At 36.8% G+C, this 15,115-nt stretch overlaps 1 protein-coding gene across 1 annotated transcript in view; it reads right to left on the bottom strand.

Moving 5' to 3' along the window:
* Positions 1-15,115, bottom strand: part of THSD7A (thrombospondin type 1 domain containing 7A) — a 294,355-nt gene that overhangs the window by 28,129 nt on the left and 251,111 nt on the right. Inside the window, exons 16-18 of the mRNA XM_054191500.1 lie at positions 6,169-6,347; positions 2,522-2,527; positions 1,699-1,832 (exon numbers count right to left, since the gene is read on the bottom strand). Coding sequence (XP_054047475.1) covers positions 1,699-1,832; positions 2,522-2,527; positions 6,169-6,347 — 319 coding nt within the window. The remainder of the gene's footprint in view (positions 1-1,698; positions 1,833-2,521; positions 2,528-6,168; positions 6,348-15,115) is intronic.

Below are 15,115 nucleotides of genomic sequence, written 5' to 3'. Positions count from 1 at the left end.
ATAATCCTCACTTTTACAGATGACAGCCATATAATGAAATGCACAGAATTTAGACATTCCCTATCAGTGATTTGCTAAGAGTTTCTGGGCAGGTAATTTATTTGGCATTAGCTTACGAGTAAGCCAGAATCATGTGAACCAGCCATCATGTAGAGGTATTTTGTGCATGCTTCAACTGATAATTTTAAATGTAGAAATATTAGAACTTTTAAAATTTTATATTCTTAGTATTAATCTCTAATTTACACAGATGTTTTTAAATTATCATTATATGAAATTAGCAGCTGGAGGCCCAGTTAAGATGAGAAATTAATATGCTCAGTTTTGCAGAGCTGAAGGTGACAGTCTTTGTTCCACAATGTTTCCACTGCTGTGGATTCTGCTCCTGATTTATCGTTTCCACCTGTCAACAGAAGACCAACTAGTACATGACTAGGATCATTCAAATTAAGAGTCCTGAGTTTGTTTTCCAGAATTGTAAGAGAAAAACTCATATCAATATGAAGCCTTTCACACTCATGGAAATATTCTGAGCGTCTTTCATTTGACTACATTGTTTTCTCACAAATATCTTATGTTACCAGGCTAAACTAACTTTGGAAACATTCTTTTTTCTGTGGTAAACATAAGAGATACAGCATGAGCATGTATTTGCTTTGTGGAATTAGTACTCTATGTGATAACAAATGAAAGATGCTTTTAGTCGGAAAGGGCTGAAATCACTTTCTTTGATGGTGGTGTTAAAGTTTATTTTTCAGCATAAACACTGATTACTTCTTATTTTTCATATTAGAATTTTTAAGAGAATTCTTACGGCATTATGTTTAGATGCTACTGTGTGAGAACAATTGTGCATAGTCTTTCTAACTTTGATGAAGCAAAGAATAATACTGTGACCTTCTTGAAGTCAACGGTTACACTGAAGAAACAGTGCTGTTGTGAACACAACTTTGTAAATGTTCCTGTTTCTAAGTACTTGTGTCAGGGAAAAGAGAACTTTTAGCATTTCACTGCATACAATTCCCATTTTGGTCCTTCAAACTGAATTCATATTATGCTTTATTATTCAAAATTATAATCTCAAATTGTGTGTTGCTTTGCAGTAAGCAAACAAAACATTTAAACCAGAACCCCCTCAAAAAACCCAGCCAACCCCAAGCCCCCCATGCTGTGTACCACATCATGTGAGGCTGATTTTAATTAACCTGTGATTAGAGCTCTAGGTTGATGAACATGCCTACAAGATGCTTAGATCAGGTTCAATAAACAACAGACTATTTCTGGACTCTTCTATTTCAAGTCATTCACTTTTGACACTTTTTTCTGTAATAAGTATAACTATTATTCCCAAAGGTATATGTACTTAGAAGGGCTTTTTAAAAATCGTAGTTTCATATAGAAAGAGGATCATTTTACCTTTCAGAAAAGTGCTAAAATCATATGTTGCAGTGTTTGAAGTAGTATAAGAAATACAACATACATTAGTTTATAAACTAGGAATTAAGATCTATATCCATAACCAATAGACAGAGTCATACTGCAATCACTGAAGCTATTCTGATTGACATCAGCCAGGGTTCTGATCCAGTATACTATGGCTGGACTTACCACTATTCTTTACACAAAATTACATCAAATTAAACACAGCCACGACTGAAAGTGAAGGTTCTGTAAAGTGAAGGAGCAATAGTGTTTTACCTGACTTTCCTCGTTTGAACACCTTCTCCACAGTTCTCTCTTAAGTCCACATTGGTCACCTTGCAGACGCTCCAGGGCTCGGTAACCCATATATACTGGCTGCAGTCACTGTGGCAGGGAACTACCTCATATACCTGGAATCCACAGCAGGCACCAGTTTTGTTGCACGTAAATAAGATAAACATGCAACAGTGATCACGCAAAAAAAGGTTATTGCTTTTTTTTGGTAAGAATAACAAATATGAATGACGATTTGGAGGCTGTAGTAATAATACAGATAAAATATTTGATAGAAAACTATAGAAATAACAAAAAGTCAGAAGCTAAGACATCTAATGACAGATTCCCTGGTTCTCTCTGCCACTAAGCCCACACTATGCCATTTCCACCAATAACATCAACACAACTAGCATAAAATCTGCAACTGGGCTAGCTCACGAGTATACATTTCAGAAAAATGCTGCTAAAACTCTGCTAAAACTTTACTTCTACCCTTTACATCTCTCCTCAACCACTCTGTCCCACTGTTACTAGTTGTGGGGTTTTTGTATTTCTAAAGAGAGGTGAGCTCAAGGCAAATTATACCTATATATACCAGTTTATTTTATTTTCATTGTGAATACTTAAAATCACTCTAATATAAACTTTAGTATTATGTTTAGATTTGAATGCATATTTGAAGTAATGTCTTTTATAGTACCTTATACAACGTTCCATATATGTTTTCAAACATACATTACAAAAAAAGGACAGACAACGTAAACATCGGAGCACAATCAGGAAGCACATGTTACGGTTATATCTCTATTTTATAAAATCTTACCTGAGCCTGAAGAAAGTATTTTCATGAATCAAAAGGAAAAACCAAAGACAAAAAGAAAGAATGATTAGCGTGAAGCATAGTTGTTTAAATAGCGTTCATTTAGCTTTTATTACAAACAATATTCTATGACTTCTGCCAAGCAAAAGATATTGAATATTTCCTCTTGCATCTCACTTGCTGTCACGAGGCATTTTTACAAGAATTTTGCCCTTGGAAGAAAAGAAAAGTTTATAAATCACAACTAGTGGGAAGACACTAGCTAGTAAATTAGGTAGTCTCTTTCTCAGTCTCTAACACATGATAAAACTCTTTTCCCTTTTTTCCTATAATGAGCATCAACTCTTCACACAGTAGGGAATCCAGTTTCCCTAAGACAAGAGAAAATCCTCAGTGTTTTTGTAGAGGATACTGGACTTCTCTGTTAATTGAAATTGTTCTGACAGCATTAAGTGCAATAGGTTCAGGGGAATAAGAGGAACTGGCAGTTCTCACCCTTCCAAAGCTCCTAAGTCCTTCGCTGAGTATCTTAATTATGCATAGGTTACTTAAAGCCCATTGCCTCAAAATTATCTTATACCAGCTAACTTCACATATCATTCTGGGTATCAAGTCAGCAGACATAATATTTCTAGACAATCTAAGACATTGTCTTATACAAGTCCTTGATTTCATTCAGCAACACTGCTTGGGTAGAAAAAGAGGGCTAATTGTTTGATATTTTATCAGTTAACCCGCAACAAATTACTATCAGTCACAAAAAAAAAAAATTATTACTTGAACAATGAATGAGTACAGAGCCTGATATATCAGTAGAGAGTCTGATATATCAGTAGAGAGTCACTACGCAGCTGATCAGCCCATGCAAAAGAAGACCAGCATAGCCAGCGTATTTGGGCCTTCTTTGAAGTACAGAAGCATTAACTCAGGTGTAAAGATGGGTGGTGTAAATGCACGTTAAGGAAGGTACTGGACCCAGTGCACAATTCATAGCCATGTGAGAAGTAGCACTTTGTTTATTCTTGTCCAGGATTTCCAAAATGAGAATAGGGAAGCCTTAATTTATGGAAATGTCTCTATATGTCTCACCCTGGCTGGCATAAGAAGAAATACATAAGCCCTGAATACTCAACAGCCTTTCCAGTAACATAAACATTTCTTGCCAGAAAGCCAAAGGAGAACTCTGTATTATGTTGCATGTGTTAAGTGGTGTTCTCCTGTCCCTACTGGCATTTTTGTAGCTATAACTGCAGGCCATGGCAGTTGGGTGGTGTAAGGATTGCATACCCATCTGCTGGATAAGGGGGCAAATAATGCCTGGAGCCAATGAAGAGAGGGATCTCCTTATCTTCTCTAACAGTCTCAGATTAGGCTCTTCCTTTGGAATACTCTGAAGGCCATTGACATAATTTTATAATAGACCTGACACTATTATTATTGTAATTATGAAGACTTTTAGCCTAGTGAAGTGAGTACTGAACAAGCTTCATTCAGTTGGAGTGTGGTTTGGGAGTCTCCCTGGCACGCGTGGTCCATGAGGAAAGACGCTCAATGGGACATCTAGCCTTCACTGTGTTCCGTCCTCCTCCAAAATACAGTCATACATGTCAGCACTGAGAGACATTGGGCAACTTAGTCTTAAAACTTGACAGATGTCTTAAAACTTGACAGATGTCTTAAGCACTTCCTTTCAATGTTTCACTAGCCTTACCATTAGAAAGTTTCCCCAAGGCTTAACCCAAATCTGCTTGCATCAGTCTAAGCCTACTGCTTTTTATCCTATCCATGATGGACATGGCAAAGGGATTATTTCCTCCTTCTTTACAACAGCCTTTTATGTACATGCTAGCAGACTGCCAGCATCCACCCTTTCATCTTCTCTTCCATGGGCTGTGCATCGCAGTCTTTCCTCAGAGTTCATAATTCCTAGATCTCATCTTACAGCATAGCCCCTCTGTACATCACCTTTCACATGCTTATTGGCATCAAAGACCCAGTCTAACCATTACGCTTTATATGTATGCAAATAAGCATGTTACATATATAAGTATTTAATACATAAATAAAACAAATTACATTTAACAATTGAAATAAATATTCTGAAGAGTCAGTAGTTTTCAAGCTGAATGAATGGTGTATCACATTTAGATTAAATAATTAACTCAAAATTAGAATGCAGGTGTATTCCCTGCATGTTTCTGAATTGACAGTGAATGTATTTAAAATTGAAAGACACAGCCTCCATATTCTTCGACGCTCCTATCTTACCTGTAGAGCTCCTTTCTCATGAAAGTACTAGATTTATATTTTATTTTTACAATAATTACATTTTGAATCATCTATTATTATTTGGCAAGTACCATGCTAACATTGCAACAAATCAAATTCGGTTCAAACAACCAGTAGAGGGCAATAGTGTTGCATGTAAGCGGCTAACAGACCTCCAGCAAAACCACCTTTGCTGCAGAAAAATACGAGCCTATTATGTACTACATGAATATTAAAGAAGGAAAAAGACTTCTGTATAGACTCTAATTTGCTCCTATTGAAACACATTCCTCCTCATTTAAAGCATCTTTACATGCTGACCCAAATCCAGCAACCCTCATTCTAGTCTGTATTTTGTTACAGTAGATCACCAACTTAGTTTATTAGCTGCAGTTTAACACTTATTATTTTCTAAATTAGAACTAATTACATTCCCTAAAGTAGAAAATTAGATCAACAAGCCATTTCACTCTGTGCTAGCAAAATGTCAATAGGATAATATTAAGTACATGCATTTTTATTCAAATGTAAATTGACAGCACATTTTTTTTCAATCTTTGAATATTTACAAAGACGACCATGTGGCTGTTTAACATGCCTCTGCAGACTAAATGAAATTCAACAGTAATATGAATATAAATCAATTCTGAAGAGCATAAGTTAATTGACATAGAAGGTTTTTCTTTCTAAAACTCTCCAAGCAAACAGGAGCAAACAAGCTCCGGGTGTTTGACTTGGACTAGTGCTGAACTTGATCCTAAAGACTAAATGTTCATTAGTGGTCAAAGAAGTCCCAGTGTGCTTTTGGATCACATTTTCTGGCTTAGTTACGCTACAAGAGGATTCAGACTGTGCAGCCAGACTGAAAAATCAAGTGCGGTTAGTGAGACCACTGGGAAATCGACTTCAGAAGCACATTCCGGATTGGAACTGCAGTGCCAGGGCAAGTGTACCTGAAGGTCAAGCTTCAGCTTGACTAAACCCACTAAGGGACACTGAGATGACATTGTGTGACTGTTTGAGAAGTTTTAATTTGCTTTCTGATCTCAGATGGTCGGGGAACAACACTAAGAATCTTACCAGTTTAAAACATTTAGCCTGTTATAAGAGAAGATCTTCAGAAACATGGTCTTCACAATGTGCATGGTAGAATGTTTTATTGTCTGTGGTTCAGATAATGTGCTAAGTTCTTGCAGATGAAGAATTAATGAAGGCAGATCCTATGCTGACTGAGGAAATCTAAGCCGTCACATATTCCTCCTTCTACCTGCATCTGCCCCTTAAGTTCTATAGTTTTTCTACATGAACAAACAATACAGCTGAAAGGGTTATCTGAGGTATGGAAAAAGCTATATCAAAAATGTAAATTTAAATCAAATTACCTGATTGACGTGATCTAGCTTTGGACAAGGTCTTCCACCATTGTAGGGTTTTTCACGGAGCCATTTAGACCGAACTTTTACCCCACTCCCACAGGATTTACTACAACGAGACCAGTTGGACCACTCACTGAGCTTGCAGTCTGAGGGACATGGAATAATACAGGCTTCCTCAATATAACCTGTGGGAATGGAAAAGAAAGTGAAATCTCTTCAGCATGTCACACTGCCACTTCTCCCTGAAGCCCTCGTCTACTTCATTTAGATTGTCCAAAGTTTGACTTGACAGGACTGTGTGAATAGAGAGATTTCTTCATCATTAGGGCTAAATTAAATTCTGCAGAAAATTGACACATATAGCTGGAGACCGTGTTAGAGGAGCAGCTGAGCATCCTCACTGCTATCTGATTATGGATTCACACTCACCAGATTTCAGCATTCAAACTTTCTGACAGCTACAGTGTAATTGACACTAACCCATCTCTTGGTTGCATCATTCTTACGCTGTGAAAACAATGGGGTTTTTTTAAGGAAAAAGGGTTTAATTAAAAGCTGCTCCATAATCATATCGAGTAATTGAATTGCAGTTATACTCAAAAATCCAACTGAATCAAAAGATATGCATCTTACCAGCCTGGAGCAAGGGAACTTAACACCTTGTGACCTTTCTAAGGCTAGAAAGAGAGAGTGGCCTGCCACGTTAATGATCTGTCGATTAACAACCATCTGCCCCCAGTAGCACACTGAATAATTGCACTGAATGGAAAAGCAGATGTTTGGTTTGGATAAGTCATCGGTCCTGAGAGGTTGGAAAGGGGTATGACACGGTCTGCTGGGAGTAACATAAGGCCTCAATTCACTGAATAAGTGAAAATGTCTTTCTTTCAAAAGCAACATATGCCCTAGCTCTACAGTATGTGTCATTTACGCCGATATTTACGGCAGAAGCTATAAAACCTCAAATAAAAAGCTGGCCTTTACTGCAATTTTACTACAACTATACCCTAAACCTATATGAACTCTCCTCTCCCCTTTCCTGTGTCAGATCAGCAACGCAATTACTGTTGGCAATTGTTCACTTTAAAGAAACCTCGGTGTATTTAAAAGTGAGTTAAAATATTTGATGAACACAGTTGCAAAATTAACACATACTTGGGTAAGATCATTCTCAAATGCTTGGCACAGTTTGCTAGGCATTGTTTCAAATGTTTCTCACATATCTTAAATTTTTTTTAGTTTAAAAACAATCACTGCCATTTTCTTTAGAGCTGATGCTAGCAGCTTTATGTTTTTAACCTATACTCATAAGTAAAGCTATTCTGTCTCTTCTAAAAGCAACCAATACCAAAGAATCACAAGTTGTGTAAAGAATAAAATTACTTAAAGATTTCAATTCTATATACTTATTTCTAGTTGCTTCCACTAATTTGTTTTAGATATAAAGAACAGAAAGGTGTTTTTTCTAAACATACAGTAACATTCAGAATATTTTATGGTCAAATTTAGGTGATGTTTTTACCCTATATAGCTTTCCTCTGGAAGTGTTAAATAGTTAAATAAATATACAGAGCACATCCTGAATTTGAGCACCGTGGAACTTCTGTTGACCAAATGTATGTTCCTTAAAATGGCTAGAATGTTATTATCTTGAATTATAAGCATGTTTATTAAATATCTGTCCCCATTTGATTGGTCAGCTCAGTAATATTGTATGAAAGGTACACTGTGTTAGACAAAATATATTTTTGAAGATCATATCACTGCGTATCAGAGGTGGTGACATAGATCGCCCTGCAGTAGTAAATGCTAAATTGATTACATTTCACCTTACCTGACATCTCTGAGGGAGCCTTAGAAATCAGATGCACCCGAGCTCAGAGCCCCATCCTACACTGAACTTTGATTGCATAAATATCAAACTCTGTCTTCACCAGAAATGAGTTTTTAACAAGCCTTCTTAGGTGCTATAGAAAACCATATACTCATACAATCAAGAAACTACTGAATGAAAATGGACAATAACAAAAACATTAAAAGAAACAATTCCCTCCAAGCAATAAAATTAAAGAAGTGTTCAGTGATATTTATTGTCTGATAGAAGTAAGTGAAAATTTTACTGCTCTTTATGATTTTTTTTTTTAGATTCTGAAATGCTGCCTTTACTTTCAAAATAACTTCTAAGTAATATTTTTCTGTAGAAACCTTTCTACTATAATAAAATTATGCCATTTAGCTTCTGTTGAATTTCTGCCACTGTGATTAATGTCTGGAAGAAACCAATTTAAGTTGCTTTAAATATATTGTACATTCTTAAGTTGGTAACTTTAAATGGTACAGGCTGCTTCAGGAAGACTTTATTTTAAGGACTGCCATAAACCTCTGAGCTATTTTAAATTTGTCTTAATTAATCTCAAAGGGATCTTCCCTTTGGCCCAGTCATAGAAAAAGATCTCCAGAATGTCACGATATTTTGGGACTTGGATAACTATAGCACGGGAATACTTCATAGCCAACCAAAAGGAACCTGTATGGAACATACTAAACTAAAATGATTGACAAATTAGGAACTATTTTGATTTATTTCCCTTCAGCCCATCCAATCGAGAACAATGGAGACATATTTTTTTTGAGATAATGAAAATGTTAGCCAAAAAGTTAAGAAGCTTTTCAGAATCTTGCAAACGGACATGGCATGAAATAGATTATTATATAAGCAGGTGACATTTTAATTACACTCATCTGTAGTTCAAGTGATTCCATAAAATATCAAATGAAACCATACCACTACAGCAACATTTTTTCTCACACTGTCTACGAAATATCTACATTAAAGTTAGTCACTAAAACTCCTTTAGCATAGAATGCAATAAAGCCAGAACAGCATCATATTACAGGTATAGTGTCTTAGTAAGAGTTATAACGTGGAAAATTACAAACTTGTTTGTTAACATATTTGGAAAGGATGCAGTGGACCAGCTGACATTTCCCACCTACTTTATAATGAAAAAAATACTGAACTGCCATTTTATACTGGGTCCTTAATCCTACAAGCTTCTGCTCACCATATAGCTCTTTCCTATGCCACCCCTGGGTTATCTGGCCTATGATCCCCTCCTCTCCCTCCTTCCTATTTCCTCAGAAAAGCTGGCATCAAGACCCAAACTCCACATGTGAAAAGTAACCAGTGGAAGAAGAATGGAAGAAAACACATGAAGAAGAGAACAAGAATGGAGTCAATCGCTGAAGGCATGAAAAGAAGCTCTACAAGGTAGGAAGGTTTGGGGCCACTGGAAATGTGGACCATTTTGGGAGAGCAGAGAGAAAAACAGTTATTATTATGCAAAAAACATAAAAAACTCCCAAGCACTGTTAACACTAAGAACACTGGATAAAAAATAGGTCAAGGACATGAACAGAACAAAGGGATCCAGAAAGGAGTTTCACAGCTTCCAAGCCTTCTCCAAACAGAAGGAAAAGAAAACAAATAAGTGAAGTCACTTTTCATGGCGAAGAGTCAAAAGTCAGAACAACAGAGGAGACACAAGACAAAAGAGATGCTGAGGAGAATAGAAAGGGTAAGAAAGGACAGGGGGAGGGAAGAAAAAAAAATGGCTCAGAACATAGAGTCAAGAGAATTGTAAAGACATACTGTGTAGGGATAGAAAACAAAGAAAGAGGAGAAAAGAAATAAACAGCCTGCCAAAAGTAATATCTTGGTGTAGCACCATCAGAATGTGATGCCCTCAAAGAGCCTACTCTGATATATCTTAACCAGACAGCGAAATATAATGAAGAATGTGCCCACAAATAAAAAGGGAAGCATTAAAAAGACTGCAGTCTCTGATTTTAATTCTATAGGTAATTTGTGTGTAGAATGAGAATGACCCTGTTATATCTGACATTAAAAAGTTTTTGGCATCTTCATCCCTTGGCATCTGCTTTTCCTCTCAGGCACCTCACTACTTCTCTCGACAGACTATTGAACATTTAGCTGTGCCACTGGACTCCCTTAGAACCCAGGCAGAAGCAGACTTCAAGATGCTTGCAAATATTTCTGTAGCCAAGAAAGAAGACTGAATTGAAAAAAAATATAAATTACTTGTTCAAATGACTTGTTCCACTCCACTTACTACTCCTCTAATGGTACTTTTCAGAAAAAGCTTCTCTGAAGCATGTCATCACCTCAGATGCCTTTCTGTGTGTATGATGTCAACGTAGCTTTTAGAGTGATTAAGGATGATAATCTCCAGAAGTTCATAGGAATCGCCCCTCCCCTCAAATCCAAGAAAGTAGGTTTTCAGGAACTTTGAAAAGCTTATAATCTTTTTTTTTCTTTTTTTTTTCCTTTTTTTTTTTTGTTATTTTTGTTAAATTTCAGGTGCTTGTATTGGTAAACTTTGTTCATGCTGTAAAAATTTTAGCAAGTGAGAAGAGAGCGAATTGTGATATAGAAAAATTACTTAGAAAACAAAGAAGCACAGAAACCAGACATACGACGTGCAAATGGGACTGGTGATGCAGATACATAGTTTCTGACATATAAAGGACATGAATGAGCCATTTTTCACTTTTCAGTCTTGTTTCCACTCTGATCTAATCATCCTTGCAAGGGTGCCCCTTGTGTTAGACAGTGTAAAATCTTATTAAAGAAACAGTCCTCTAACTGGAGGTGTTAGGTGGTGTGGAGGTGGGTGTCTGTATGGCGGAATATCACACAATTATATCACACAGACAAGTTATGGAATATAATTGCAGCAAATGGAATGCTAGAGCCTTGAGGTTTACAGAACAAGAAAGAAATTACCAAGGTAGAAATACGATAGATGCAGAGAGAAGGAAAGAACGAGAGCAGAGAAATGACTATGAAGAAGAGCTGAGGAAAGGAGTGTGACGGTTGGGGAGGGACAGTGAAATAGAAGACCAACACTGTAAAGGCTGAAAAGACGTTCTCTGGACATCAGCAGTTCTTGTTTTGTCTGCTCTTCATCCTCCTGACTAAAGTCTTTCACTGCATGCTTCCTGCAGCTCTCCTCCCTAAAACATCTAAGGGTTGGAGAGGTGAGATCTTGGGATACTGTGGTACACAGCATTGGCCCTGCATGGTCCAGAAGGGTACTGGAAAGAGACGCCCATCTTTTAAGGCCTATTCCTTTTCCCAGTGGAGTAGTTCTTCAATTATTTCAGCACCTATCAGCTGAACTTCACAAGGCTGTGAAATGGGCAGTTGTCTGCTATGAGCAAGAACATGGTTATTCTATCATTAAAGATTTATTACTGAACCACAATTTAACAAATGGCTCTGAACCACTAGGAGTAGGGACTGAACTCATTATTAAAAGGGAAAGGTTTACTGTCCCATTGCTAATTGGCTATAAAATCTGGACTCCTAGAACAAAGTCATTAACAGATGTGATGGATAATTTATAATGGAGGACTTTAATGGACTTCACACTTTGTCTAATGACAAAGCAGGTTAAGGATATAAGATTTTTCCCCACAAACTGCACCAGCAATGTGTAAGAACAGACTGACTACTTAAGTTGAAGGGTGCAGACATAATGAACGTCTTAGAAAGTGTTTACATGAGTTCTTCTGTCCTTAGGACTGACAGTTATGCTCCTGCTTTCATGACTAAAATGTCATGCTAAGTTTCCAAGAAAAAAATCGCAATGTCAGAACAGTTTATGTTCTATAACACAGATTTTTTAATTATTTTTTTTTCAAGGAAATACAAAGTTTTTGGATCTCATCTTCCAGAGCAAAGAAAAATACAGTTACTTGCATTTCACTTGTAACAGAATGTATGTATTTCTTGAGACTATTAGTATTTCTGCTTAGCCTTGGAAACATAGATTAAACTCCATGAGATTTTTTTCTTTTTTTTTTTTTTCAGGACTACCCTTCAAAGCCTCAAAATCTGAGAGCAATTGTTAATGCTTAACTGTCTTCTGCATCAGCAGTTCTGTCTCGGATGAACTGACTACAGGTCTTTGGGTTGATGGATGACTGCTCCATGACTGATGTCCTGTTGACAGGGCAGACACGGTGGCACCATAATGCAGAGAACTAAGCTAGTATTTCTGGTTCAGGGTGATAGGTAGCACATTCCTTGAGAACACACAAGAGGACACATATGACACCTTGTATATATTAAAAAAAAGTATTAGAAAAGATACAAGCTACGAAACAGCAAAGTAGCCTAATAACAATTTGAGAACCTAAACACACTACCATGCTAGATTAGAATCTCTTATGAAATATATTTATTTTAGAATAAACATGTGGCAGAAAGTCTCAATTAAATTTTAACACTTTGCTATTTTTTGTTGGTAAATTTGCATTGCTTCAGGTTAGAATACTGAAAGTGAAAAAAAAATTAAAAAATCTTAATACAAGTGGATGCAGCAAGTTCTAACTGACATCTTGGACTCTGTAGACTCTGTTAAAACATATGAGATTTTTACTATCAAATACATAAGGAATTAAACACAAAATTCCTTGATTCATATTGCTACTCCTAGCAGCTGTTGTAAAAGTATCCACTGATACGCAGATATTCCTCTCTAATCCCCCACATAAGCCTTGTAGCCATGGAGAGCTTTGTGGAGTCAGCACAAATCAATGCATCTCATTTAATTAATGCTAAAGGGGGAAATAATCTCACACTAATAAGGCAGCAGACAAACTATCCTGGACTGGTTGAATGTGCCTAAGGTCTTAACAGTAAACTGACATGAATTAAGAAGGGTAATACAACCTATATAAAAATGGTGCATCTGTCTGCCATGCTACTGTGTTCGCCTTCACTACACACACACAAACACAAGCACCGCTTAGCTTATGTGGGTCATGATTCACAACTGATATATAATGGAGGAAAACTAAATATTGAAGAGTAAACAGTGTATTTCATAAGCGTGACAGTGGCCTGCTTTTGATTTTTTTGTGATGAAAATTCCAAGGTACAGTTTAAAGAGAGACTTTCTTTCGATTTTGTTCACAAATACGCTGAAACAGATTGGCGGCAGACATATGTCATTATCCACAGAGCTCTAAGTATACTAGTGATGACAGGGGTAAAGCTATGAAAAACAACTGCTGCTTTTCTGATGGGGGAAAAAAAAAAAAAACAAACCTCTCACACTTGACTATCAACCGAACTATACATTTTTGTATTTCTCCAGTATAATTTCCTATGTAGTACTGAAACAAAGCAGGAACCAAAAAAGGGGCAATTTATGTGACTTCCATTAAGGAAATCAGGTAAAAACAGCTCAGTTCCCACTCCTAGCTGACATTACCGCATCTGCTGATAACTGTCAGCTGTTAGCTCTTGCCCACACTCTGCAGAACTGGAATAGCTGAAACATACCAGCGGCAGAATATTTCAAATGGCTGCTGAATGGAGCTAACTCTTTCATCACTACATTTAGCTCAAATTTGAAACAAAATCTTTTGAAAAGAAAAACCAAAATATTAGGCACATCTAACACTGAAAAAAAAAAAAACCCAGATAAAAAAGAAACTAATAAAAAAATCAGCGCGTCCCTCCGCAGCTGAAGTTTGAGAAATCTTTTGAAGTACCTGTTAAGCTACAAAAAGCTAAGGACCCTCTCAAAACGACTCTGCCCTCTGCTTATCCAGTGTTCTCATCTAGCAGTAACAACAGATTTACTTAAACTTATTTTGCGTTTTCTTTTTTTCAGACCTATGATCACTCCTGTCTTTCTGAGAAACTTGTTCATACTGGGGACTTTATCCCTGCACCCAAAATTTCAAAGATTATTGCAGATTAATAGACCCATCTTCTTATGGGTCCATGAATTTAGGTGCCTGCCTTGTGTTGCATCATTCCTTTAGCTCCATGGTGCCTAGGAAACTGTTAGTTAACTATTCTCAAATCTTTTGAAAAACAGATGTATCAAGTAGTAAAAAGAGCTCTGAAGTATTTATTCTTCTGCGTCTGTTTACCTTTTCTTTCCTGAGTAAGTCAACAGAATCGTGATTATAAACACACAGCATTTAGCAAAACAAACAGCTTATGAATTTTTTGGCACTGTGGAGCAGGTCTGTCTTCTCATTCCTCCCACGCAAAACAGCATGACTTGCAACACTGACCTGCTCATAGCCTCATAAATTTACACAGCAGTATTTATACAAAACTTCTGACAGTCTCACAATTTGAGTTTCATGTGGCGTTTTAGTATATCACACAGCATATCCCATGATATATTAATAACATCAGTGTGGGTGTAGTTTGTCCTGCTTGTCAGATTTAGAGGATGTTGTCACAGGTGAAGAAGTACAGCTATCCTCATTTCCCACTTCACGATTTCATAGTGTCAGAAGACAACAAAAGTGCAAGTAAAATTTCGACACCGCACAGGAAACATCTTCCCTTAAGTAATGGTCTTGATTTCTCTCCTAGTCCAAGCTACTTCACCTAATCATACCCCATAAAACCTGCAATTACACACTGTACTACTTGGAAAAGAAATATCAGACTCACAGGAACTAAAACAGATTTTTGAATAAAGGAGATAACATAGCAGACACACATGACTCTTCCTCTTTGGATCAGTTACAAAATTAGCGAAAAATCCAATGCTATCATTTCCGTAGGGAAATAAGCAACTCTGCTAGAATTTAAAAAAATAACCCAAGCAGGCTTGAATTATGAGTCCTGTCAAGTTTAGCTTGAAAAACTAAAAGCAGATTGATGGGAAGCTATGAGGCACTTCTACTTGCTAGCAGGTGGGGTACCTATTGTGATACCACAGAAGTCCCTTGTTGATTTGGCATAATATAGCTTTTATGCTTGTTCTTAAAGACAAAAACAAACAGCACACTGAAATCCAGAGATGATGCCAAACTGAAGAACTGTCATACACCAAGGGCATGAAAATAACAAGAAAAACATCATAAATACTGGTAAGATATAAAATAAGAT

Source organism: Rissa tridactyla, chromosome 2, assembly GCF_028500815.1.
Source record: "Rissa tridactyla isolate bRisTri1 chromosome 2, bRisTri1.patW.cur.20221130, whole genome shotgun sequence".
NCBI lineage: Eukaryota > Metazoa > Chordata > Aves > Charadriiformes > Laridae > Rissa > Rissa tridactyla.
The sequence above is the reverse complement of the archived record's forward strand: the minus strand, read 5'-3'. Positions and strand labels throughout refer to the sequence as shown.